This window comes from Corvus kubaryi, unplaced genomic scaffold (assembly GCF_017639235.1).
Source record: "Corvus kubaryi isolate FWS band 111438036 unplaced genomic scaffold, C.kubaryi_AGA036_p1.0 137, whole genome shotgun sequence".
NCBI lineage: Eukaryota > Metazoa > Chordata > Aves > Passeriformes > Corvidae > Corvus > Corvus kubaryi.
Window position 1 is genome coordinate 15,239,383 of NW_024580671.1, and position 21,452 is coordinate 15,260,834.

The 21,452-nt window shown below is 37.3% G+C and overlaps 1 protein-coding gene across 43 annotated transcripts in view; it reads right to left on the minus strand.

Moving 5' to 3' along the window:
* The window catches only part of NRCAM (neuronal cell adhesion molecule), a 149,611-nt gene that overhangs the window by 44,997 nt on the left and 83,162 nt on the right, over nucleotides 1-21,452 (minus strand). For 31 of the 43 annotated variants that reach the window (XM_042018000.1, XM_042017999.1, XM_042018023.1 and 28 more), the window contains 8 exons: nucleotides 19,444-19,549; nucleotides 15,517-15,713; nucleotides 14,502-14,624; nucleotides 13,956-14,126; nucleotides 13,451-13,507; nucleotides 11,319-11,430; nucleotides 9,162-9,346; nucleotides 7,597-7,728 (listed from right to left, as the gene is read on the minus strand). In XM_042018000.1, the coding sequence (XP_041873934.1) occupies nucleotides 7,597-7,728; nucleotides 9,162-9,346; nucleotides 11,319-11,430; nucleotides 13,451-13,507; nucleotides 13,956-14,126; nucleotides 14,502-14,624; nucleotides 15,517-15,713; nucleotides 19,444-19,549 (1,083 nt within the window). The remainder of the gene's footprint in view (nucleotides 1-7,596; nucleotides 7,729-9,161; nucleotides 9,347-11,318; nucleotides 11,431-13,450; nucleotides 13,508-13,955; nucleotides 14,127-14,501; nucleotides 14,625-15,516; nucleotides 15,714-19,443; nucleotides 19,550-21,452) is intronic. The other 12 variants (XM_042018004.1, XM_042018003.1, XM_042018022.1 and 9 more) reach the window with 1 other exon arrangement.

Consider the following 21,452-nt stretch of genomic DNA (forward strand, 5'->3'; position numbering starts at 1 on the left):
AATACAGAGGAAAAATAACAATACGACAAGATTCAGGCAAATACAGTCAATATCTAGAAAAATACAGAAATATTTCTGAATTTCAAAAGAAAATGCGAACACAATGACATAGTCTTCTGTGACTTTAAAGTTTCAAATAGGTTGTTATACCATAAATAATTATCCAAATATAAAAATAGCCATACTCGGTTGAAAATTATCTTGGAGTAAAGCATAAGCATTCCTTCACACACACAAGATCAGAAACAATCTTCACAAGAGCAGAGTTAGTAATTCAGTAGGTGGCACTCTTTCCCTTATGTAAGAATTACACAGTGCCATTTCCTTTACTGTTCTGGAGTAGCCTGAGCTGTCAAACAGCTCTTGCATTCCAGAAGCATCCAGGATATAACTGAAAAAAAAATTCTAAGAAAATACTGAAGAAAAATAATAGCTGTCAGTTCTGATACAACTGGCTGGCATTAGAGAAGTACAATGAAGAAAAAACTTAGCTTGTAACACCACACTGCATAAAAATGCACAATCTATAGTTTAATATTTTAAGAACGTATTAAATAAGACCAGATATATTATTAATGTATTAAAAAGCACATTTATTATTAATAGGGAAAATTAATGGTAAAATTACTGATCTACTAATACGAAAAATAGATGTATATATACATAAATAAATGCATCCTAGTTTGGATGCATCATCAAAATGCATCACCTTATTGACACCCTTATTGAAGCTTGGAAAAGTAAGTATATTTGTGGAACACATTCTCGTATAAAGTCTTATTTGAACTCATAAAAAAGATCAATCAACTAAATTAGCATCAATTTTCTGTAAGTGACAGGAACCTTTTGATTCAGACAATACCTTAGTACTCCTCTGTGAAGAAAATGGAGACATTTTTCCTGCATTTTCTTAAAGTATCTATTACTGAATCCTCTACAAGAGAAGAAACCAGATGAAGGGGATCACAGTTCTGTGCTTCTGCTTAAGGGTATTTCCAGCTTGGGTGAAATCTAAGGCCAGTTCTCAAATAAGTACATCAATTTCCAAACAGTTGCCTCAGGAAGAGATTTCAATTTCTGTTTTTTCTGGTCTTCCATCACTCTGAGTTCAAATCAACATCACAAATTCGAAAATTTCAGGAAGGAAGAAAAAGGTACTACTGAGATTTTAAATGCTTATTCTCTGGACTTCTGGATTGCTGGCACATATTTTCCTTCTCTTTTGCTTTACTTCCTATTGTGTTCCATGTTTCACATTGCTTCCTTTTCTATGTAAATGCCATTTTCATTAAAAGATTCATGGGCTGAAAATAGCCGGAGCAGGTGAGTAGCCCAGCAGGCAGACCAGTGAGCTGCGGGGAGCGGTCTGTTTCTGCATACAAATCACAGTTCAATTGAAGACAGGCACAACCGCTCTCCCGGGAGGAAGGAGATCTGGCCACAGCCGTTCCAAGCATGGCTACTTCCAGCCCTGGGCTCAGGGCTTCCCTCCACTCATGCCCTCTGAATCCTACAGCACTTTCTGAACCCAGGCAGTTCTTCAATGGGTGCACAGACTGCCCCCCTCACACACACTCCACCACATAATCCCTTACAGGATGATGGTAGGGCCCCTCCACAGAGATGGAACCCCTTAGTTCAATCCTCTATGACTGAAGGAACTGCATCGTAAAAGAAGGATCTAACCATTCAATTACTATATAAAAAGAGGGGTAGCATCTTCCCTTCCCACAGCTGTATTTAAGGAAAAAAGGAGACATCCCCTTTCAGCTCTCTGAAGGAAAGGAGGTAGGTGCCTGTCTCTGAAAAGGGCTTCAAGCTGGGGTCTCGAGAGAAAAGAAAACAGAAGTGTCAGGTTAGCTGGTGCTTTCTGTTAACTGCTCTAGCCACTTGGATGCTGAAGGACACTGATTCAAAAGCTCCCTGTTAAGACTATTCAACTATCTGTTGAATACAGCTTCTTTAATGGTCTGAAGCACCCACTGCTGCACTCACAGACGCAGAAACGTTGAGCTTGGAAGGGATATTTGGAGGTCATCTGGTCCAACCCCCTGCTCAAGCAGGGCCACTTAGATCCAGTTATCAAGAACTGTGTCCAGATAGGGGAAGGATCACCTTTCTTGACCTGCTGGCTGTACTTTTATCTCATGTAGCCCAGGATAACGTTAGCCTCTTTGCCACAAGGGCACATTGCTGGTTCATGGTCAACTTGGCGTCCACCTGGATGCCCAAGTCCTGTTCTGCTTAGCCACTGTCCATCTGGATGGCGCCCAGCATGTACTGGCACTAAGGCTGTTCCTCCCCAGGTGCAGGACTTTGTTCCACTGATCACCCTCTGGGCTTGGCCATTTGGCCATTTTTCTATCCACCTCCCTGTCTGTTTATCCAGCCCCTACATCAACAGCTTGTCTACGAGGATCTAACGGGAGACAGTGTCAAAGGCCTCACTGCTGTCCAGGAAGACATTATCCAACTACTCTTGCCCTCATCTGTCTGGCCAGTCATTTCATCATAGAAATGTATCAAATCGGTCACCCCTTGGCGAAGCCATGCAAACTACTCCTGAAAGTTTTCTTGTCCTTAATGTGCCTTGAAATGGTTTCCAGAATTAGCTGCTCCATCACCTTCACAGGGATAAAGGTGAGGGTGACCAGCTTGTAGTTCCCTGGTTTCTCCTTCTAGATCTTCTTGAAGATAGGAGCAGCATTTGCTTTCCCTCCATCTTTAGGCACTTCTCCTAGTTACCATGACCAAGCAAAGATTATCGAGAGTGTTCTTGCAATGACATAAGCCAGCTCAGTCAGCACTTGTGGCTGCATCCCAGCAGGGCCCACAGACTTAGGCATGTTCAGTTTGCTCCTGACCTAGTCCTTTTCTGCCAAGGGTACATCTCATATATAAAATGAGATATCTTCTCCTCTGGTCTTTGGGACCTGGGATTCCTGAAGGTCAGTATTGCTAGTAAAAACTGAGGAAAAATACCATGCAGTACTTCAGCCCTTTCCATATACCACTTTTTTTGGTTTTGTTTTGGTTTTTTGTTTGTTTGTCTTTTGGGTTTTTTTATCTTTTTCTGGGGAAGAGGAGTGATGGCAGGGCCACTTGAGCACTGCTTGTTTGTATTTATGAATATTCTGGTCACATTACAGGATAGCTGCATGAAAAGGAGAAAATGCTTTTAACCCTTTAGACAAATCTGAATTTGGCACTGATACGCAAAATAGCAAAAAAGTACGTAATACTTAAAATGGGCTTGTACAAACAGGATAATGAATTAGGAGGATGTGCTATAGGAGTTCTGCTGTAACAAGACAGGTGAACATGTGCTGTCTAATAGCCGACATTTGCTCCCTCTCAGGGATCTCAGCTTATGAATGTGTTTTGGACCTTTCTGAACAAAGACCTGGTTTCACCTAATTTTTTCATCACATTGTAAAATGATACAGCTTCTTGACTCTAGCCATGTTCAGCATATTCCTAAGCAGAGAAGGCGGAGCCTCCATCAGATACTTCTGTTGTAGTTAAGAGATCAGCATCCTGAATAACTTCTGTTCATTTGAATGCATACTTCCATCTGTTTCATAAACTTCTGACAGCCTATGTAATTACTTTTGCTAGTATGTTTAAATAACCACTATGGCACCAGTATTACGTTTTTTTCTTGAAAAAAAAGAATGACGTGCTCTCTGAACAGCAGCAGCTAAAACACACCATTAGGCTTAAAACTGGAAGAAAAAAATCTGGTTGAAAAAAAACTGGATGACTGAAATGGCAAAGAACGTCGTCTTCCTTTTCTTACCAATCTTGCTTGCTCCTCAGCATATAATTTTCCTGTGACCACTGAAATCCTTTCTTTCCCAAGTTTCTGATTCTGATAGTTCTACTGTCTCCAAAGGGACAGCATTACCTGCACTAACTGTAACAATCCTTTGACTATTTTGTGCAGAACTGAAAAAAACCTGATTATTGAAAGTTTTTTAATCTGCTGAAGTTCCTAGGCCAGATACAAAGTTCCAACACAATGACAACAGAAGCAGTGGATAAAGATATTCCTGAGCAGTCCTCTTCTCTCCAAGACTGAAATACTGGGGGCATAGGAGTCCAGTAAATTTCTCCCCACCCTCCCATGGCTGCAGTGAACAGCTTGTGGTGTGCACTCTCAGAGAACATGATGGATGATGAATCTCTGAGCCAAGGATTATCAAGGCCTTTCATGAAGGAAATCTAAGGGCTAATGTTTCTCCCTTAAATTCAATGTGAGTACTAATGGAGACTAACTCAAACCTAGAGATTCAATGTAAAATGTGATACAACAAGAGAAGAATGTGTTGAAAGAAGATAAACAGCACCTTTGCACGACTTTGTATAAATCTAAGTGTCTGTATCTAATATGTAATAGCTCATCATGAACTATAAACCACTGAACCAAAAAATTAGTCTTTTGTACAGTATTTGCAGTGCCTTTCTGAAGTCCAATTACAAAAGCGCTTCCCCTTCCCAATTAATCTGGGTTGTTACTTCCTTAAAAGTTGAGATACTTTATGCATGGCTTCCCTTTTGTAAAACCATGCTGAATATCTAAGCAGTAAGACACAATGGATTATGCAGCGATATAAATAATGCAGATCTTGAGTGTTAATTGAAGCACAAGGCAACACAGAGTCATGGCCTGAACTTTAAATTGCGACTTGCCAAAGTAATTCTAATTGACCTCAACAGGACTGTGCATGTGAGTTCAACATACTCCTCCTGTGAGTAAACATTAGGAGGTTAGGTTAGGTCCTTATCATTCCAACATGTCTGAAGCAGCTTTTTTTTAGAAATGCTGGTGTTCTCAGCATGATTGTTGAAGAAAACTAAATAAAATATTTCAAAGAAACCTAAAATCTTGTTTAAAAATATTTTTTTTAGTCAGATTATTGTAATATTGAACAAAATTCACACCATTGCAATTTTATTTCATAGGTGCTTAACACACAATACTTTTTTCTCTATTTTTTCTTTGCCTTTTCCCTACAGATATTTAAGCCTCAGCCTTTGACTGAGACATGGACGAATGGTTCTTTCTTCAACATTCCCCCTTCCTTGTCTGATTCTATTATGGAAAAACAAAACCGGAAGAATTAAGTATCTCCCAGTTGTGCTTTCCAACAGAAAATTAAAGTATTGCAAACAGATTACTAGGCCACAAGAGGCACATTGTGGGATATATGATGACAGCAGGGCTTTGAAATTCAAATGTAGCTCTTTTTCTTTGAAATCCTGCCATGGGTGTAACTCTCTCAGCATTGCCCTGAAGCTGAAACAGCTGCTTTAGTTTCCTTTTACATGATTTCCTAATCATTCCGTTGGAAGATGAGGGGCTCAATTCTATAATTTAGTAACAAGTGAACAAAAAGGCACACTGTACTTGGTAATTTCCAGAACAGCTTTTGATAACTCAGAATAATAAAAAATCACAAGAATCTTAAGAACTGCACTTTCTGTGATCATGATGCTTCTCAAAGATGTCCTGACAGACTCAGTGTACTGGAGCATCCAATCAACTTGCACTTAAATATTTAATGTGGATAAGACTTCAGCTTTTCTCAGCAGTGAAAGTGACCTTTAATATAAGGCTGAGCTACCCACTTACTAATTTCCTGTGTTCCTTTCTTTTTTTTTTTCCCTACTGAGTTTCAGTGGGTAATTTAATTAAAGTCTTTTAATTTTTACTGAATTCCCCTCAAGAAAACTTTGTGTACTGATTCCTCAAGGCCAGTCAGCCAATATATGCTGCCCTTGTATTTGGGAAATTTGGTGGCATCCTGCAGCTGCTTCCAAAAACTCTGTTTCTTAATGTTTAACTGTTATCCTGAAAGAATGCAGAACACATCACTCTTTTCTGGAAAATGTACTTGTCTGTCATTTAAACAGCTTGCCCTACAGCTTTGATAAGGAAGAAGAGCAAGGCAAAACTGACTCTCATAGCCAGGTGAAAAAGATTTTACTAGTCAGGAGGCCTGAAATAATAGTTAAACTATAAGAACTGCAGGATAAAAATCCCCTCCAAACAAATAAACAAAAAGTGAATGGTGAGTATACAAAAAAACAGCAAAGGAAGATGAGTCCACCAAAAACCCAGCACGGAAAGTGAAGGATAAGTACTGAACTTTGATGACAACACATGCCTTATGATATATTTATTTATAAATATATACTATACAAAATTATATTGATATTTTCCTGTTTTTCTGTCTTACCATTGTTTGATAAGATGATTAATGTCAGTTTACATAACTTATTTACTAATGGAAACTTCTCATTTTAAATCTCAGGCTGGAGATGTCACCTTCCATTTAATTAGGATTCCTGAAACAGGTTATTTGCTAAATATTTCTATTTGTTTCAATATATAGCCTTATTTTGTCCCCCAAAGTTGCATTTTTTCCCCTACAAGTAAGTTTAATCTCTTTTGTATACCAAATACTTCAAATATACCTATTGAGGGTTTTCATTTGCTATCGTTTTCAGTTGCTATTACCTAGATTCTGACTGTAGAGAATCCTTCTCCATGTCCCAAACTGGGTGAATTACAATTCATCAAGAGACTTAAACAACTCCCAAATTTCTGAAAGTAACAGAAGTGACACTGTCATACTTTAAACAGACCAGTATTTTAGAGTACATTGTCTCTCATGAGCCAATAGGTGAGACTGTCTGGTTTTTTACTGTTTTGTGGAAGAGGAAGGATAAAGGTAGAAGAGCCAAGTGTGACTCTGCAGTACAGGGTATGCTCAGTGCAAACCCAGCTGACAACACACTGCAGTGTCCTCCAGCAAGTTCTTTCCAAGGGAAGTTGTACTATATATAGCAGCTACCTTGTGTCTGTCATACAGCATTGCCAGTCATAACACTGCAGCAATTAAGTGGCTCAATCACCAGTTCAGGGCTGCTTTTCTTACCCATGCACACAGAAGCAGCTGTTCCACTGCCTTAGGGGTTCCTTTTCTTTGACACCTACTTGGCACAAACTGTTTGCCAGGTAGCTGCTGACACATCCAGACAGTTTTTGCTGTTGCAGCTTCTTAGAGCTGAAGCCTGAAAGGCTCAAACATACACTAAGCTGCAAATCCTGCAGTGTACTGCAAATCCTGCAAATCCTACAGGTGCTCTGTATAGCCACACATGTAAGGACTTCACTTTTTAGGTCACATTTAGGATTCCTAGGCAACATTAGAGTTGCAGTGGGGCAGCAAAGGAGATATCCAGCAGACATGACTGCCACAGAAAGACAGTGGTAACAATGACACCCCAGCAATGGCCCTGTGAGAGGTACCACCCAATCTCCACAAAGACACTACCAGCAGAATGCCAGACAGAATAATCAGGAGCATGGTTACACATTTTAGTTCTCTCAAACATATTAGAGGCACATTTTGTTGTTTTACTTTTATGAACCACAGTATTTTTATGACATCTTTTATGATTTAGCATTACCTGTCAGGCAAAAACTACACAAATACATGCGTTTCACATCTATTTGGAAAAAAAAACCACCCTAAGACTCCTCATATTTTCTTACTCATACTCCTGTAAGGTAATTAAGAATCTTACTTGCTATGGGAACACCATTTGCTAACCAGCTTATACTAGGCTTTGGGTTGCCATTAGCTCTGCAGATCAATGTTCCATCTTCTCCAGGAGACAAGACCAAGTTTCTGGGTGCTGTTATCCAGTACGGAGCAGCTGGGTTTAAGAAAAGAAAGACAGCAATTATTTTTCAAAATTACGTACAGAAAATCATAAGCCACAGGCATGGTGATCAGAAGATAATTCAAACAAGGTATGTGTAGATACAGACTTACAGCTATACTGTTACTTTGCATGTACATATATACATATATATGTGATACTCAATTGAGTGGTGGATCATACATTGGCTAAACTGAGCCTCTGGTCACCCACTGCATTAAAATTCTGAGATAAACAACAAGAGGTTCTTTGTTCCCTCTAGGGTTGCCTGCTTTGAATCTAATTTGCCTTTCCTAAAGCAAGCAAAATTTATCTGAGAATGGCATTTGCAGAGACTACAGTGGTCTTTTGATGAATTTCAGAGATATCCATGCTCTTAGTAGTTAGGCTGTTAGGAATGAATTGAAGTTTGATTACACAAAAAGATTTCATGTCAAGGGTGAAATTTAGAAATGGCAAAATCCTTGGTCTCACTCAATTCAATGGATGATTGCAGTGGGGCCAGATGTTTACCTGGGACAGATGAAAACACAGAGATCAAAATGGGTGAAACACTGTCCTCACTAAAAGATATTCACCTATTTCTCCATCCTTTTTTACAGTAAATAACCACAAACAGCATATATTTTCACATCTTGCAATTAATTTTCAGATTTTGGATTGATGGACAGATGCAAACAGAAAATTAAACTTCTGTTCTTAGAAAGGAGGTTAAATGTGATCATGAAATTATGCTGATCTACAACAAAATAAATGACTATTTAGCATGCAAAGTAAGCAATACAGCTGATTATTTCAATGACTAATTAACTGTCATTACAGCTTTTTGTTTCATGGTATTCACAGCATACTTACAATTCCTATTTAGACAAACATATTGTAAATGCTTTTAGAACTATAAGGCATCATCTTGGGTAAAAAACATGAAGAAGATAGAAACCCAGAAATATCAGGAGAAGAGAGAAAGGAAGAAAAATAGAAGACTGTAAGACAACAATGAAATAGAGGAAAGAAATTATCTGGGTTATATGAATGGAGAGAAGAAAAATGGAGAAAATAAGGAGGAGATGCTGAAGAGAGATAAGGAGGAAGATATAGAAACAAGAGAAAGAAGCAGTCTAATGACAGATAATCAAAGGATCTAAAATAAATGTAGTACTTGTGCAAGCTAAGACATTGTTTTACTACTGTTACAGTAAAATCTCAGTTTAGCCTGATGCTTTACAAAGTAATATTAAAAGATGAAAAAGATATTAGAGATAGTAAAGCCCTTCCAGTGCTAGAATTCAGACAGCTGAACGTTTCCTCAGGGTGATTTTTAACTATTATCATTCATCCTTTTAGCTATACTTCATCCTAGAAAGCCTGCTTCATCCCTGCCTTCTGGACTCTTGACAACATTACATTAAGGATAATTTTAGTATTACCTTTTACAGTTACTGAAATGACATGATGAACCGAACCTAATGTATTTCTTGCTATACATTTGTAGTTCCCAGAGTCAGCTTCAGAAACATCTATAATCTTGAGAGTTTTCTTAAAGTTTTCAAAAAACGTTCTGTTGGCTGGCAGTTCCCCACCCTCTTTAATCCAGCGGATTACTGGTGTGGGTCTGGAGAAGTAAAAGCACAGATCAAATTTAAGGACTGAAGAAAAAGAAGATAAGAGTTCAGTACATTAATATTTTTAATATATGTTTTATAAATAATTATTTTAAGAGCCTCTACCCAGATTCTGGGCCCCATCCAACAAATATGAAAAATATGCCAGCATTTGTTTCTAGGAAATGACAAGTCTCACTAACATTGCCAATGGCCATCTGTTCATAGGATTAATCATTACAGAATACATTTGTCTGCTGATTAATCTAAAAAACATGATGGTTAATAAATGAAGACAAGTTTATTTCAAATCACATTGTGCTTCTACTACTAAATTGATGCTCATGATGCTTTTAAAGGTAGCTTCTAGATAATGACAAGTTTATAGCTGTCCTTTGTGTGAGCAATAGCCTAATGCTTCATCAACATCATAAACTTTACAAAAGAGCTGTAAGGACACAGAAATATTTTTTTTGTGAGAAATCAAGAAAAAAATGTCAGTGCTGAGTCAAGTATAGCTACTTGTCACTGCACCGAGTCTAAATCTTGGCTATGCCCCATGTTGTCCACTGAAGTTACAAGTTGATCAAACACATGGAGATACACTTTGAAAAATACAAGAAATAGCAATTTGTTTCTTACTGAATAGAATGTCCTCTCTCAAATAGTAATGGCTCTAGGCAAATGTTTCCTTAGCAGTCTAATATCACATATTTTATAACAGACACCTAGCAAGACTGACTTTTAATTATGGGGTCAGTGATTAGGAATAGTTGTTTTGAACAAAATCTGTATTGGCCCTCTGTGGACAAATATTCCCCACTGATTTTTTTTCTTTTAATTACATGACAGATAAAGACACAAAGCCATATAATATATTACACTCTATTTTTTTTCACAGGTTTTATCCAGCCGTTTTACTGGAGTTTGGCTCACCAAATACTTTTATTGCAGGATTGTCAAAAGGCATGTAACTATATTGCAGATGAAAATTATCACTCACGGGGTGGTTTTGCTAGTGCTGCTGGGGCAGACACCTGAGCAGGCCACAGCTGAGACAGAAAGACTGCACTGATGCTCAGATCAGGCTGTGCCTGAGCATGCTCTGTGGAGGTCGTGCAAGTGAACACATGTGCGTGATGTTGTGGTGCATGATTTGCAATTATTGGCTTTCCTCATGGCTACCTGACAGCACTGCATTATATGCCTTTGTGCACTGTAAACATATTTACAGTTCTTGAATTAGGTACTAAAGATTTTCCACTTCTATTCTATAAGATAAGATAAATCTATTCTAAGATTTTCCACAATCTATTCTCAGATTTCTTCCTGAGAACGAAACTGATTTAAAGATCAGCCTAATTCACGAAGTTAAACTGCTCTTTAGTAATTTTCTTTTTGCACAATAACCAGCAGAAGCAAACTTGCATTACATTGAAGAAACAAGCACCAATTAAATTCAATTACAATGAGAAATTAGATGTAAGGACCTGAAGAATTGCTCTAACAATTCCCACCTAGCTGATCTACTAAGTAATTATTAACACATATAAGCAGTCTTCTTGGATTAGAACATCAAATTCTTATGTATTTTTATATAATTCGAGAACCTAATGATTGTAAACATAGGAAAACAACAGAGGCTTTATTCCTGACTGCAAGTCTGTGGATGTGTGCCTGAGTTTAGTCTATAGCATTTCTTGCCTGTATCCTTTAAAAACAATGGTACAAACCATATCCTGTGCATAGGGTTTGGGGATATGAGAAGGCAGAGGCCATACATGTTCATAGCCAGTTTCAAAGTCTGCTGATGCCCAAGTAAATGGTGGAGTTCCTTAAAAAAGCTCTTTCCATTTTACACTTCTGCTTCTTTGAAACACATCAGCTTATACAGCGGTAACATTCTAAGCATCTCTGAAATGTTTCCCTCTGTTTCTGTATTTCTATTTAGAAAGAAAAAAAAAAGTCTACAAAGTAACTCACAATCCTGCTGCAATGCACTCTAACAGAAGCACATTTCCTCTGAGTTCCACTTTGGTACTTGTGCTACCTGTTGGTGTTAGAAGAACTGGTGGCCTTTCTGTAACTGGCTTTGCTGGAAGAAGAAGAAGTAAAATAATTAATTTCTAAATTTTATTGTAATACCAATCAAGTGCATACATCCATTCTCACATTTTGGACAGAGATTTTGCTCCACATTGGCCATTTGATTAAAAGTCACTGTGCAGCACAACTACAAAGCCGAACACATTAGTTTTTTGACAGACATAACATATCTGTTAAATGCCACCATTTTGAACACATAGAAGAAAAATGTTATTATTAAAAGACAGGAACAATTGATACAAAGCTTTTACAGAGGCAACTATGCAGTCTTAATCCTAAATAGTTGCTGTTTCATTTAACAGAACTATAATGGAGAGTAAGAGGCCCCTGGTGTGAGGCACAGTGCAAGACTGAGAGTTACTGAAAATTTCTGGGCTTCCATCAAAACAAAAATAAAGTAATGTTATTTTAATCAGAAACATAAACCAAGGGAATGAAAGGTACAGTCTGCTTTGGAATAGGTTTTAATATTGTCTAGAAAATGTGAGGCAGTGTTTCAGAAATTAATTCTTGTATTTTCCTCTTACTATATATTTAACTTTAATTCAAGCTGTTCCTCAGTCTTGCAATAAAGAACTGTTGGTTAACCTGTAAGCAATAACAGAAAACTATAAATATAAGACTCATTTCTGACATCATACTCTGTTGGCTTTTGAAGTATATGGTATTTCCTGTGCCTTCACGGAATTCAGAATAAGAGTTTTCTGTAATTATAGAGTGTTTTCTGTGACTCCTCTAATGTTCTCTTGTAGCAATTTTAATATACAGAATTAAATTGCCCCGAAGTGCAGTAATAGCCTGAAACATTACAGTAAATCATTCTGTTTGTTAGGGTACAGGATTTACTGATAGATTAGCATAAATACAACACTTTGTTTTAATCCAGTATGTGCTGTGAATTCCTTAATAACCAGTACACAAACAACTGAAAGTTGTTGGGAGAACAGAGCAGTCTAGAGTCAAGAGCACAGCCGACAGTCACAGCAACAACTCATCTATGCAGTGTCAGTGCTGCCAAGGGCTGCTGACTCACTTGGCCAGAGTATGAATGTTCAGAAGAATTACCCATGTTGGTTCTGAGCTAGGAGCCAACCCAACAGCGTTTTCCTCACTAATTGTAGCTAATGTATTGTTTTGTGTTCAGGTACTTATTTCTTGTTTGTTCCTCCTGAATAACATATAATTTTTATATAGAGAAGTAAAATATTCTGTGCCCACGTTTTATTTTAGATTCACACAAGTTATGGTTTAATATGTGCAAAGCCCCATTTCAGAAGGAAAAAGACAAAAAATGGAATAAATATCAAGTATTTTCTATGTCACAAAATATAAAGTGAAGAGTCTAGAATCAGTGGTGCTCCAAAGTCAGCCTTGCTAAACACACAAACATCTGGGAGGATTTAATTCAGAACATACAAAAGACCACTCAACATGGATTAATGGAAAGACCAGCTTAAACACCAAACAAACAAAACCCATCCTACCCCTATGAAGTTATTTCTACAGATAGTATTAAAGTGTATGTTTTTATTAATTCCAGTTTCACACTTATGAAATAAGTTAAAAGTTAATGGTACATTCAGTAAGTCATTAAATGTGAAGTGGATCTGTTAAGTGCTTAATTGCTGTTATTTATTATGCAGCACATGATATTGAATAGTCCTAGTGATAATGAACATATCAAACTACTAGGAAAATTGGAGGGAAAATATTAAAAAGGCAATGCAGTATAGAAGCAGTTTCTAAAATCTGCACCAGTGTGAAAGGACTCTTTTATATGTGTTTATGTTTTCTATAAGCCGTATGTTACAAGAACATTGAAACATTAAATATTCTAAAGGATCACACTGTGCAGTCCCTTTGTTAAGTATGTATTATCACCAGCACTAATTGATATCTTTATTAGAAACTGAAAAGGGAGCAAAAGATTAAGTAGCCATGGAGGTGAAGTTAGTTAACTAAATGCTACTGTGAAACAAGGAGTATCAGTGGGGACCAGTGTAACTCACCACCATAAATATCAGTGTCACTCAAATTAGCAGCTATAGTGTCATTCAATGAATCCACTGAAATAAACAGAATATCATGAAGAAAGCATAAAGAGGGATAAATAAAAGTTCTGGGAATCAAAAGGTGATGACATGGCCACGGGGAGTTAATCAAGTGATTGATTAATTTGTTTCAATAGTTACAATAATCATAATAACTTTATGTTGCACTGGAAAAACATCTGAAAACTGTTATTTTTTACACAGTATTTTTTCTATGTATCAAATCTTAAAAGACATTTTTTCAAAACACAAAGCCTTATAAAGCAAAAAATGATAGCTTTTAAAATCAATTATATATCAAGAAAACTGGAGATTACATTTCAAGTTTATACAGTAATGCAATTTCTTATTCAAAATTAAAATGACAAAATTCCCTAGCATAACACTACTTAACTTTAGCATATAACTTGAGAACTTTGGATAAATACTGTGTAAGTATGTAATTAGATAATGCAATACCTACTTGAAAAGACTTTTACAGATATGGGTTGTTTCTGCTGTATAGTTTGCGTATGATTAAATCTTGCATAGCAGATATAGTCCTCCCGGGTGTCTTCTGGTTGTACATTAGCAAAATAAAGATCTCCATTTAGACCTTGGGAAACTCTTTCACTTTGAGGCAGCCTTTGGAAAGCTAAGGGAAAACAAGAACACATTTATGTCAATTATAATTGACACACTCTATTATTATGATCTGCAGACTCCACATTCATTGAATTACACTTTTTTGTGGCTTGGTACATATATAGACATTTCTAAGCTTCTTGAGGAGATCCCTTGCCTACCCATTCTTCCCCAGTGGGTTAATCTACAACTTACATTAAGATCTCCAGCTGCTTTTGGCTTCGTGCTTTTGGGTTGTATGTCTGCTTGTTTCCTCTGTTCTACAGAAATGGAAATTCACTGAATTTTAACCTACAGAGAAACTTCACCATCTGTGGTTTTGGTAAGCAATGATCTACTACGTAGAAAAACTGCAAAAAGTCAACTGCATAAAAAACAAACTCACCATTATCCATCCAAAATATGATAGGTGGTGGTAAGCCAACAGGAGGTCTACAGTGCAGTACTAGTGAATCACCTTCGCGAACATGGTTTGGTTCTAGTTTTTCTTTCGTCCACAAAGGCGATCCTATAGAAAGTAATTTTGACACACACACAAACTATGGATTGAAAAAAACTCAAAAATTTAAGGGAAAATGCAAAAAATATTCCAGAGAAATGGAAGAACTACATCCATCAGAATGTTAAGTCCTTCCACGTTTGTTTTATTTTTTTCTCTTTTATGTTTTTTTGGAAGAAAAGTGCAGCAATGATTTAATGAAAGTATAATCAACTGATTCAAATTATTTTGTCTACTCACTAAAGGTTTTGCAACAGTTCTTGCAAAATTTTAACTATACTGAAAAAAAAAGGTGAGGTGCTAAATTAGAAAAAGGCATACACCCTCCTGAAGCAGTGTTATACGTGCAGTCTTTAATTAAGATGTGAGAACAGCATATTTTAAGCTGAGAAGCTTGAAAACTAATCTGAGATAAAACTCATAAAAAGCTGTAGAAACAATCTACCACTAATCAAAATCTTTTAGCTTTATCTTCTTCTTAGTCCCAGTCTGTTATGTTTTAAAGCTATTACAAAAACTATGGAATACAGACTTCATAAGCAGAATAAAAATTGTTGTCATCAATTATGCCATTGATGTAATCAAATTATCCTTAAAGGCTTAAGGATTTAAAAAATTTATTCTAATAGTACTGTCATATATACAACTCAGTTTTAAATATTAAAGGTTATCCAGAGGTACTGAGAAAAAACTCTGGTTATTAAAATTCTGTAAAAAAAATATTTGAGAGAACATGCAATAGAGTATTATACCTAAGTATTAGAAAATAGGCAATAACTTCTAGCATGGTCACTTGGATGACTGAATTTTTAAGACAGGAAAACAAAAAGGTGAAAAGTTCATAAGCAAATAAGAAAACCAAAGTGTTTCATACTAAATGAACACGAAGAGCTTTACTTACTGGAAGGCCTTATAACAATATTGTTGGAAATGGCTGCTCCTCGTTCATTCCTTGCTGTACACTGGTATACTCCCTCATACGCTTCTGCCTTCCCACCATTCATAATATTTACGACAAGAGTCCCTGAATTTGGTTTCATTGTTACCTGTGCATCTTTATCTATATCAAAATGAGTTCCATTGCGCGTCCAGGAGAAGCTAAAACAACAAAAACAAAAAGAAAAGTTTCTGCTTCAGCTGCTTTTTGTAGATTGTATGGAGAAAAAGAAGAAAAAACTAATTAACAAAGATACATGTTATTTTTTCATTAGCAGATAAGTAAGACTTGTTCCCAAACTAAATTAACTAATAAAGCAATACAGATCTTCTAATATAAGAAATCTGGCAATATTTTAAGGTAAAAGGTTTGGCTGGACTTGTTGACAGCAGCTATTTCAAAGTAAATTATTTTTTTAAAAAATACATTAAAATTTTCTGGGGTTAATCATACATGGAAAAGAACTAATTTCCTTTCTACTAAAAATGATGTGGTAGCATCTGCAAGAACTGGTATTGCTAAAGATGCATTAGCATTTCCATTATATAACCTACTGTTGAAAGGGTTTATAAACTTGTCTTTAAAAATTTGCTCAGGGCTGAAATGTGTCATTTCAGGCCCCAGCAGGAGACCATTTCTTTCAATTGGTTTGGCGATTTTGGAGTTATGCAAGTGAATTAAAGACTATGGTGAGTTTGATTTCTTTTCACTACTCTAATGCAAACAAACATCATTCTCTAACTGAAATGTTATAGTCTGATAGCCTTTATTTAACCTAGCAAATTTATACTGGTGCTACTCAAAACAAGAGATGTTTTGAAAAGTAGTTATTAAAAATGAAGACTAATAGAACTCATAAAAATTGTAAAGAAGCAGAGATTCATAGTCTACAACTTAGACTACCGTAAACACCAATTTCTCACTTATGCTCTGTTCATGGTCAGAAGTATTGTCACAGAGAGCTTGACCAACACCTATGAAGTACTGAGCACCCACAGGTTCAAATACTGTGAACAGTAGTTTTTGTACTTGTTACATTTCAGCTTCAGAATCTCAAGCACAAACACTCTTTTTGCTGATTAGAATGCTTCCTAAACTATAAATGTAAATGGCACTGGAAAAGCTCAAATTCTAATTGACTCAAATTGTGTACTGACCTTCAGCAGCAGGTGGGCAGGACTGGACATGGTATTTGCACCTTGGGCTGGGGGAGAGAAGAACTGGACCTGCAGCAGTGCTGCACCACACTGCAGTGTTGTTGGGAGGACTAGCATGCTTAGTGAACTAACAGCGAACCTCTTTCTTACAACTTAGCAGGTGAAGCTTCAGAATGTGGGGTTTCTGTTACCAATAACTTTAAGGACGCAAGAAAGTGTAATGTAGCTTCAAATGAGAGGTGGAAAATGTGGTACAAACATTTGAGATACGTGACAGTCAGAGCCTTTGCTGCTCTAGCTATGGGCAGCAGTACATCTACAAACCTTTATGCCAGGTGCTCCACCAATAAGAAGTTACCCTGTTTTAACAAACAATTCACAGTGTGGGCTGAGAAAGTCCACCTTTGACTTCAGAGCTCTGGAGCAGCTCAAGTTCCAATACGCATTTGCAGGTTTTTGGGAGTGATGGACTAACCACACTAACTATTGAGACAAATTATATCTATGTCATATCTTAAAAAATAAGCAAGACTAAGCACAAGCTTTTAAAACTCATTAGAAAATTCTGTACTTAAAGCCTGTCACTTCCTCTGTAGCAGGGGAACAAAGCGAGATTCATGTTTGATGGGGAAGATGAGGATGTACAGCCGAGAGGCCTGGCACATGGCTCAGGTATGTCAGTCTCACAGACAGCACTCTTTTTCTCTCAGGTAATTCCAAGCAAGTGTTCAAGAGAAACATCTGCAGAAGCAACGCAGCTGGCCCAAAGCGGACATCATCTGATCTTCCAGGTCAACACCCAGACTCTTAAAAATGGCACTGGGCCAGCCAAACTAAAATGCTGGTAAACAAAACAGCTCTGTGACACTCCTGTCCTTAACGGAACACCACTAGAAAGGGTGGGAAGTATCCCAGATAATCTCCATCTTCTCCATTCTACATTCTGCTGCCCAGCATGATAATGACCATGATGCCAAGGTAACCAGCAGGAATAGTGCAGAAAAAAACCTGGTTATTTGGAAGAAATACCTCTAACAAGCTCTGTATGTGTCTGAATGAGCAGTTTTAGATGGACCTTGCTAGTAAGGTGTAGCGTCACACTGCTAGAGCAGAGAGCTGCACATTTCCATGTTCCTAGTCTCTCAATTAGAAGCAGTTACTAACAATGCCAGAATGTATCATGGCTACGGATGCTGCCAGTTCAGGTACTCAGTACCTTGAAATGAGTAGTTTTCAAATATTTCAAGATGCTGAAAGAGGATCTTAAAATGGACAATGATCAGGAATCTGATCCATTTCTGCCAAAACCAAAACCGAAGGCTATTAAATACACAAGGCTGCTGATCAATAAAGCTGACACACACTGCATAACTTCTGACAAATTGTATTTCAAGATCAGCCTCATAAAAGGGAATGATACACAAAACATTACATTTGAATGTATTAGCATTAGTCTGACTTTATTCAATGTCCATCCTTCTTAAACACTATGCCTAAACCTGGCATGTGATCCAGTTCATAGTACAGCATGCCTCCTAGTGTGTTCCATGGGCATTTACCCATCTGCTCTTGTAATAATCAAGTATTATTTTATTGTTAGAGTTTTGAGAAGAAAAAAAATGCTACAATTGTTTGATGTCTCTAGAAACGTTTAAATGTCAAGTGTGATAAGAATCAAAATTATGCCACTATCTGGTAGCTGTGTAATTTACAGAGGTAAGGATGTGTGCATGTTTCTGCATGTGCAAGCACGTCAGAGACTGAAAATAGTTCATGCCTCAAACACTGATACAAAGTTTTGCTCATTATAAAGAAGCTACAACCAAAGAAGCCTCCCTGAAGACTGGGACTTTGAACTGAAAGTCAAACTGCTGATTAGATAAAGGGAAACCCATTGTTCAGTCATCTCAGGCTGAGGGAAAGGTGTGCATCCACAAAAGGCCAAAGCCACCAGCTGTGCTGAGAATCATCCCTGGCTGAGTTTGGGGTGGGGGGAGAGCCCAGCTCACAGAAGCCAGGTTTACACAGACTCCCCCCAGCCGAGGGGGAAGGAGGAGGTTTTGGGTGTGTGGTGCAACCTCTGGTCAGAGGCACTGAACACCCATCCTCCGTTACACAAACCAGCCTGGCTGTGGAACCCCCAACCCCACAGGCCACATCCATGGGACATTCCCGTGAGAGACAGCTGAGGGGGAGCCATAACCCCCCTAAAGTGCTCCCCAGAGGCTTTGCACCACCGGATGCAACAGATCCCGAGTCTGCTGTGAGAGACTGCTCCCCTTTCCCCATGGGGGACATGCCTGGGCATTGCCACCTGGCTCGAGGGTACATAAACCCATGGGATTCTATGCTTTTTGGGGGACCTTCACCACCAAGATGACCAGCTGGAGAGGATCAATGGACCATAGTTGGGATCCACGGAATAGTAATATTTCCCTTATTCTGTCCCTGTCACTCTCTTTCTGTCCCCCCCAACTATTTTTCTACTTCTTTCTTTCTCTCTCTCTCTATTTGCTATCAAACAAAACCCATATTATTGTCACTGGCATATGGTCTCATTTGCACCTTATTTCAGGCAGAGAAATTTCTAAAGAACCCTAATAATTGGATCTTAGCAGCACATTCATACACATAATCTTGATCTTGTTAAATTGCAGAAGTTACAATATGTTCTCCTAGTTCTTCCATGCTGTTAGGCCAATAAAAGCAAAAAAAAAAAAAAAAAGCTACTAACCTAGGAGGTGGCTTTCCTTTGGCTTCACACTGTATTACAATATTCTCTCGAGGGTCAACAATGTAATCTTTTGGAGATTGCTGAGTTATCGTAGGAGGTTGTGACACTTCATTATGAAATACAACAAAGAGAGAGGATTTTAACAATATTTTCAAAGTATCACCAAGACACTTTTGTAAGCAGATAATGAAGAATTGCAGTTAGGAATCAAATCATTGACAGAAGAGTGGGATTAGAGTATCCTTTGTATAAGGAGGCTGAAGCTCTCTACCCTTGTAAATCAGTGTAGCTATACTAACTTCCAAATGAGCTATCCTGATTTACAGTGGATGAAGATCTTGGCCAAAAAGTTCAATGAAAATATCATTTCTATACCTCAGATTTCAATAGATTTTCACAAAACCAAAGGACACTTGAATTCTAAGTCCAACAAATCTGAAATGAAGAGTTGCAAGACATAAACCTCCACAAAATGTTTTTTTACCACAAAGGAAGAAAAATTGTATGTTGCTTTGTGCTTCTAAACATTTTATGCATTTCCAAATTCTTTGTGGGTGAAGCTTTTCCACACATTTATTATGTTCGACATACTGAATTAATCTACAAAGCATGCTTTTAGGAATTACTTTTCAGGAGTAAAAAATGTGTTATAAGCAAAAGACTCTGTTAAAAATGACGAAAATAGTATCTAGTTTCCAAATAAAATGAACATGTAAGAAAAGTATAGCACTGATTCCCCTTAAGAAACCCAATAAAAATACAGTCAATCTTGTGAACTGTCCCAGGAGAAGCAATCATTTAACATTTGTGATTTGTCAAGTACTCTAAAATCAGTAGCACAGAACAAAATTTGATTCACCTGTCAAAGTAGTTGGTGTCCACCTATTTTAAGTAATTTATAACCTTTTATCATTTTCTATGCCTATTTTTGCATTAAAAAATCCTGTTTGTGATATTAAGATAGTGAGAAAGGTGTCTTCCTCAACATTATTCATATGTTTACATTTAAGTGTTGCTTAAAGAAAACTGTTTAATAACATGTCCATGAACATCCTGTGATCATAACTGTCTAAGTGCTGTAAATCACCTTTCCAGCAATACCCTTTGCCAGTGCTTTGGGGTAATTTCTAGCAACTGGAACAACATATTTCAATCATTAGAGTTAGTTGTGTTCTCATGCCTCACTCTAGCCAGTTAAAATTGAACAACTGGGATTTTTAAGTCTTCCTTAAGTATACCATTGTACATTAAGTAGTACTTTGCACAGACAGAGGTAGCCATCTGTAAAACCCTACCTGTAAGAAATAGCCATGAAAAGAAACCAGATCATGGAACCATAACAAAATAAAGCAGCTAAGCAGAACAGAACAGGCCATGCAGAACTGGGTTCTGCTCCTCACTGCACAGGGGAGAATCCTTGAAAGAGGAAGGCAACATTTTTACATGATGCCTTTGTGTGTATTTCTTCAGCAGTGCTTTGAAGGCAGGCCTTTTCCCTCTCAGAGGCATTTCTTGGGGTCAGTACATGTCAGACGCCTACTTGGGAAAAGCAAATATACTTTGAAAAAGGACATGACATGAACACTGCCCAACCTACAGCATATTCCATCTGATGAACATCAAAGACCTGAAATCTCCACTCCTGTGTTATGACCTGCACTTAATACTGATTAAATTAACCATAAAACTAAAGCTAAGTTAGAACCCATAAAATATGAGGTCTACTTAAATAGCTATATCCACTGTGGATATAAAAATATGTCCACATGAGATATGTAAAATAGTACAAAAGTACATATATTTCAATAAATTATTTTTTACCAAATATATTTACTCCTGAAAGTAGTAATAAAACACTGCACATGCTGATATTGAGTAAAGATTTTAATGTTCAAATAGCACACCATCAAAAATCACACAATTAATTTATTCAGACTATCAGAACATTGATTTATGTACAGTAGTATTTTCTGAACATCGCATGCACAAAACATCTAGATACAGCAAAC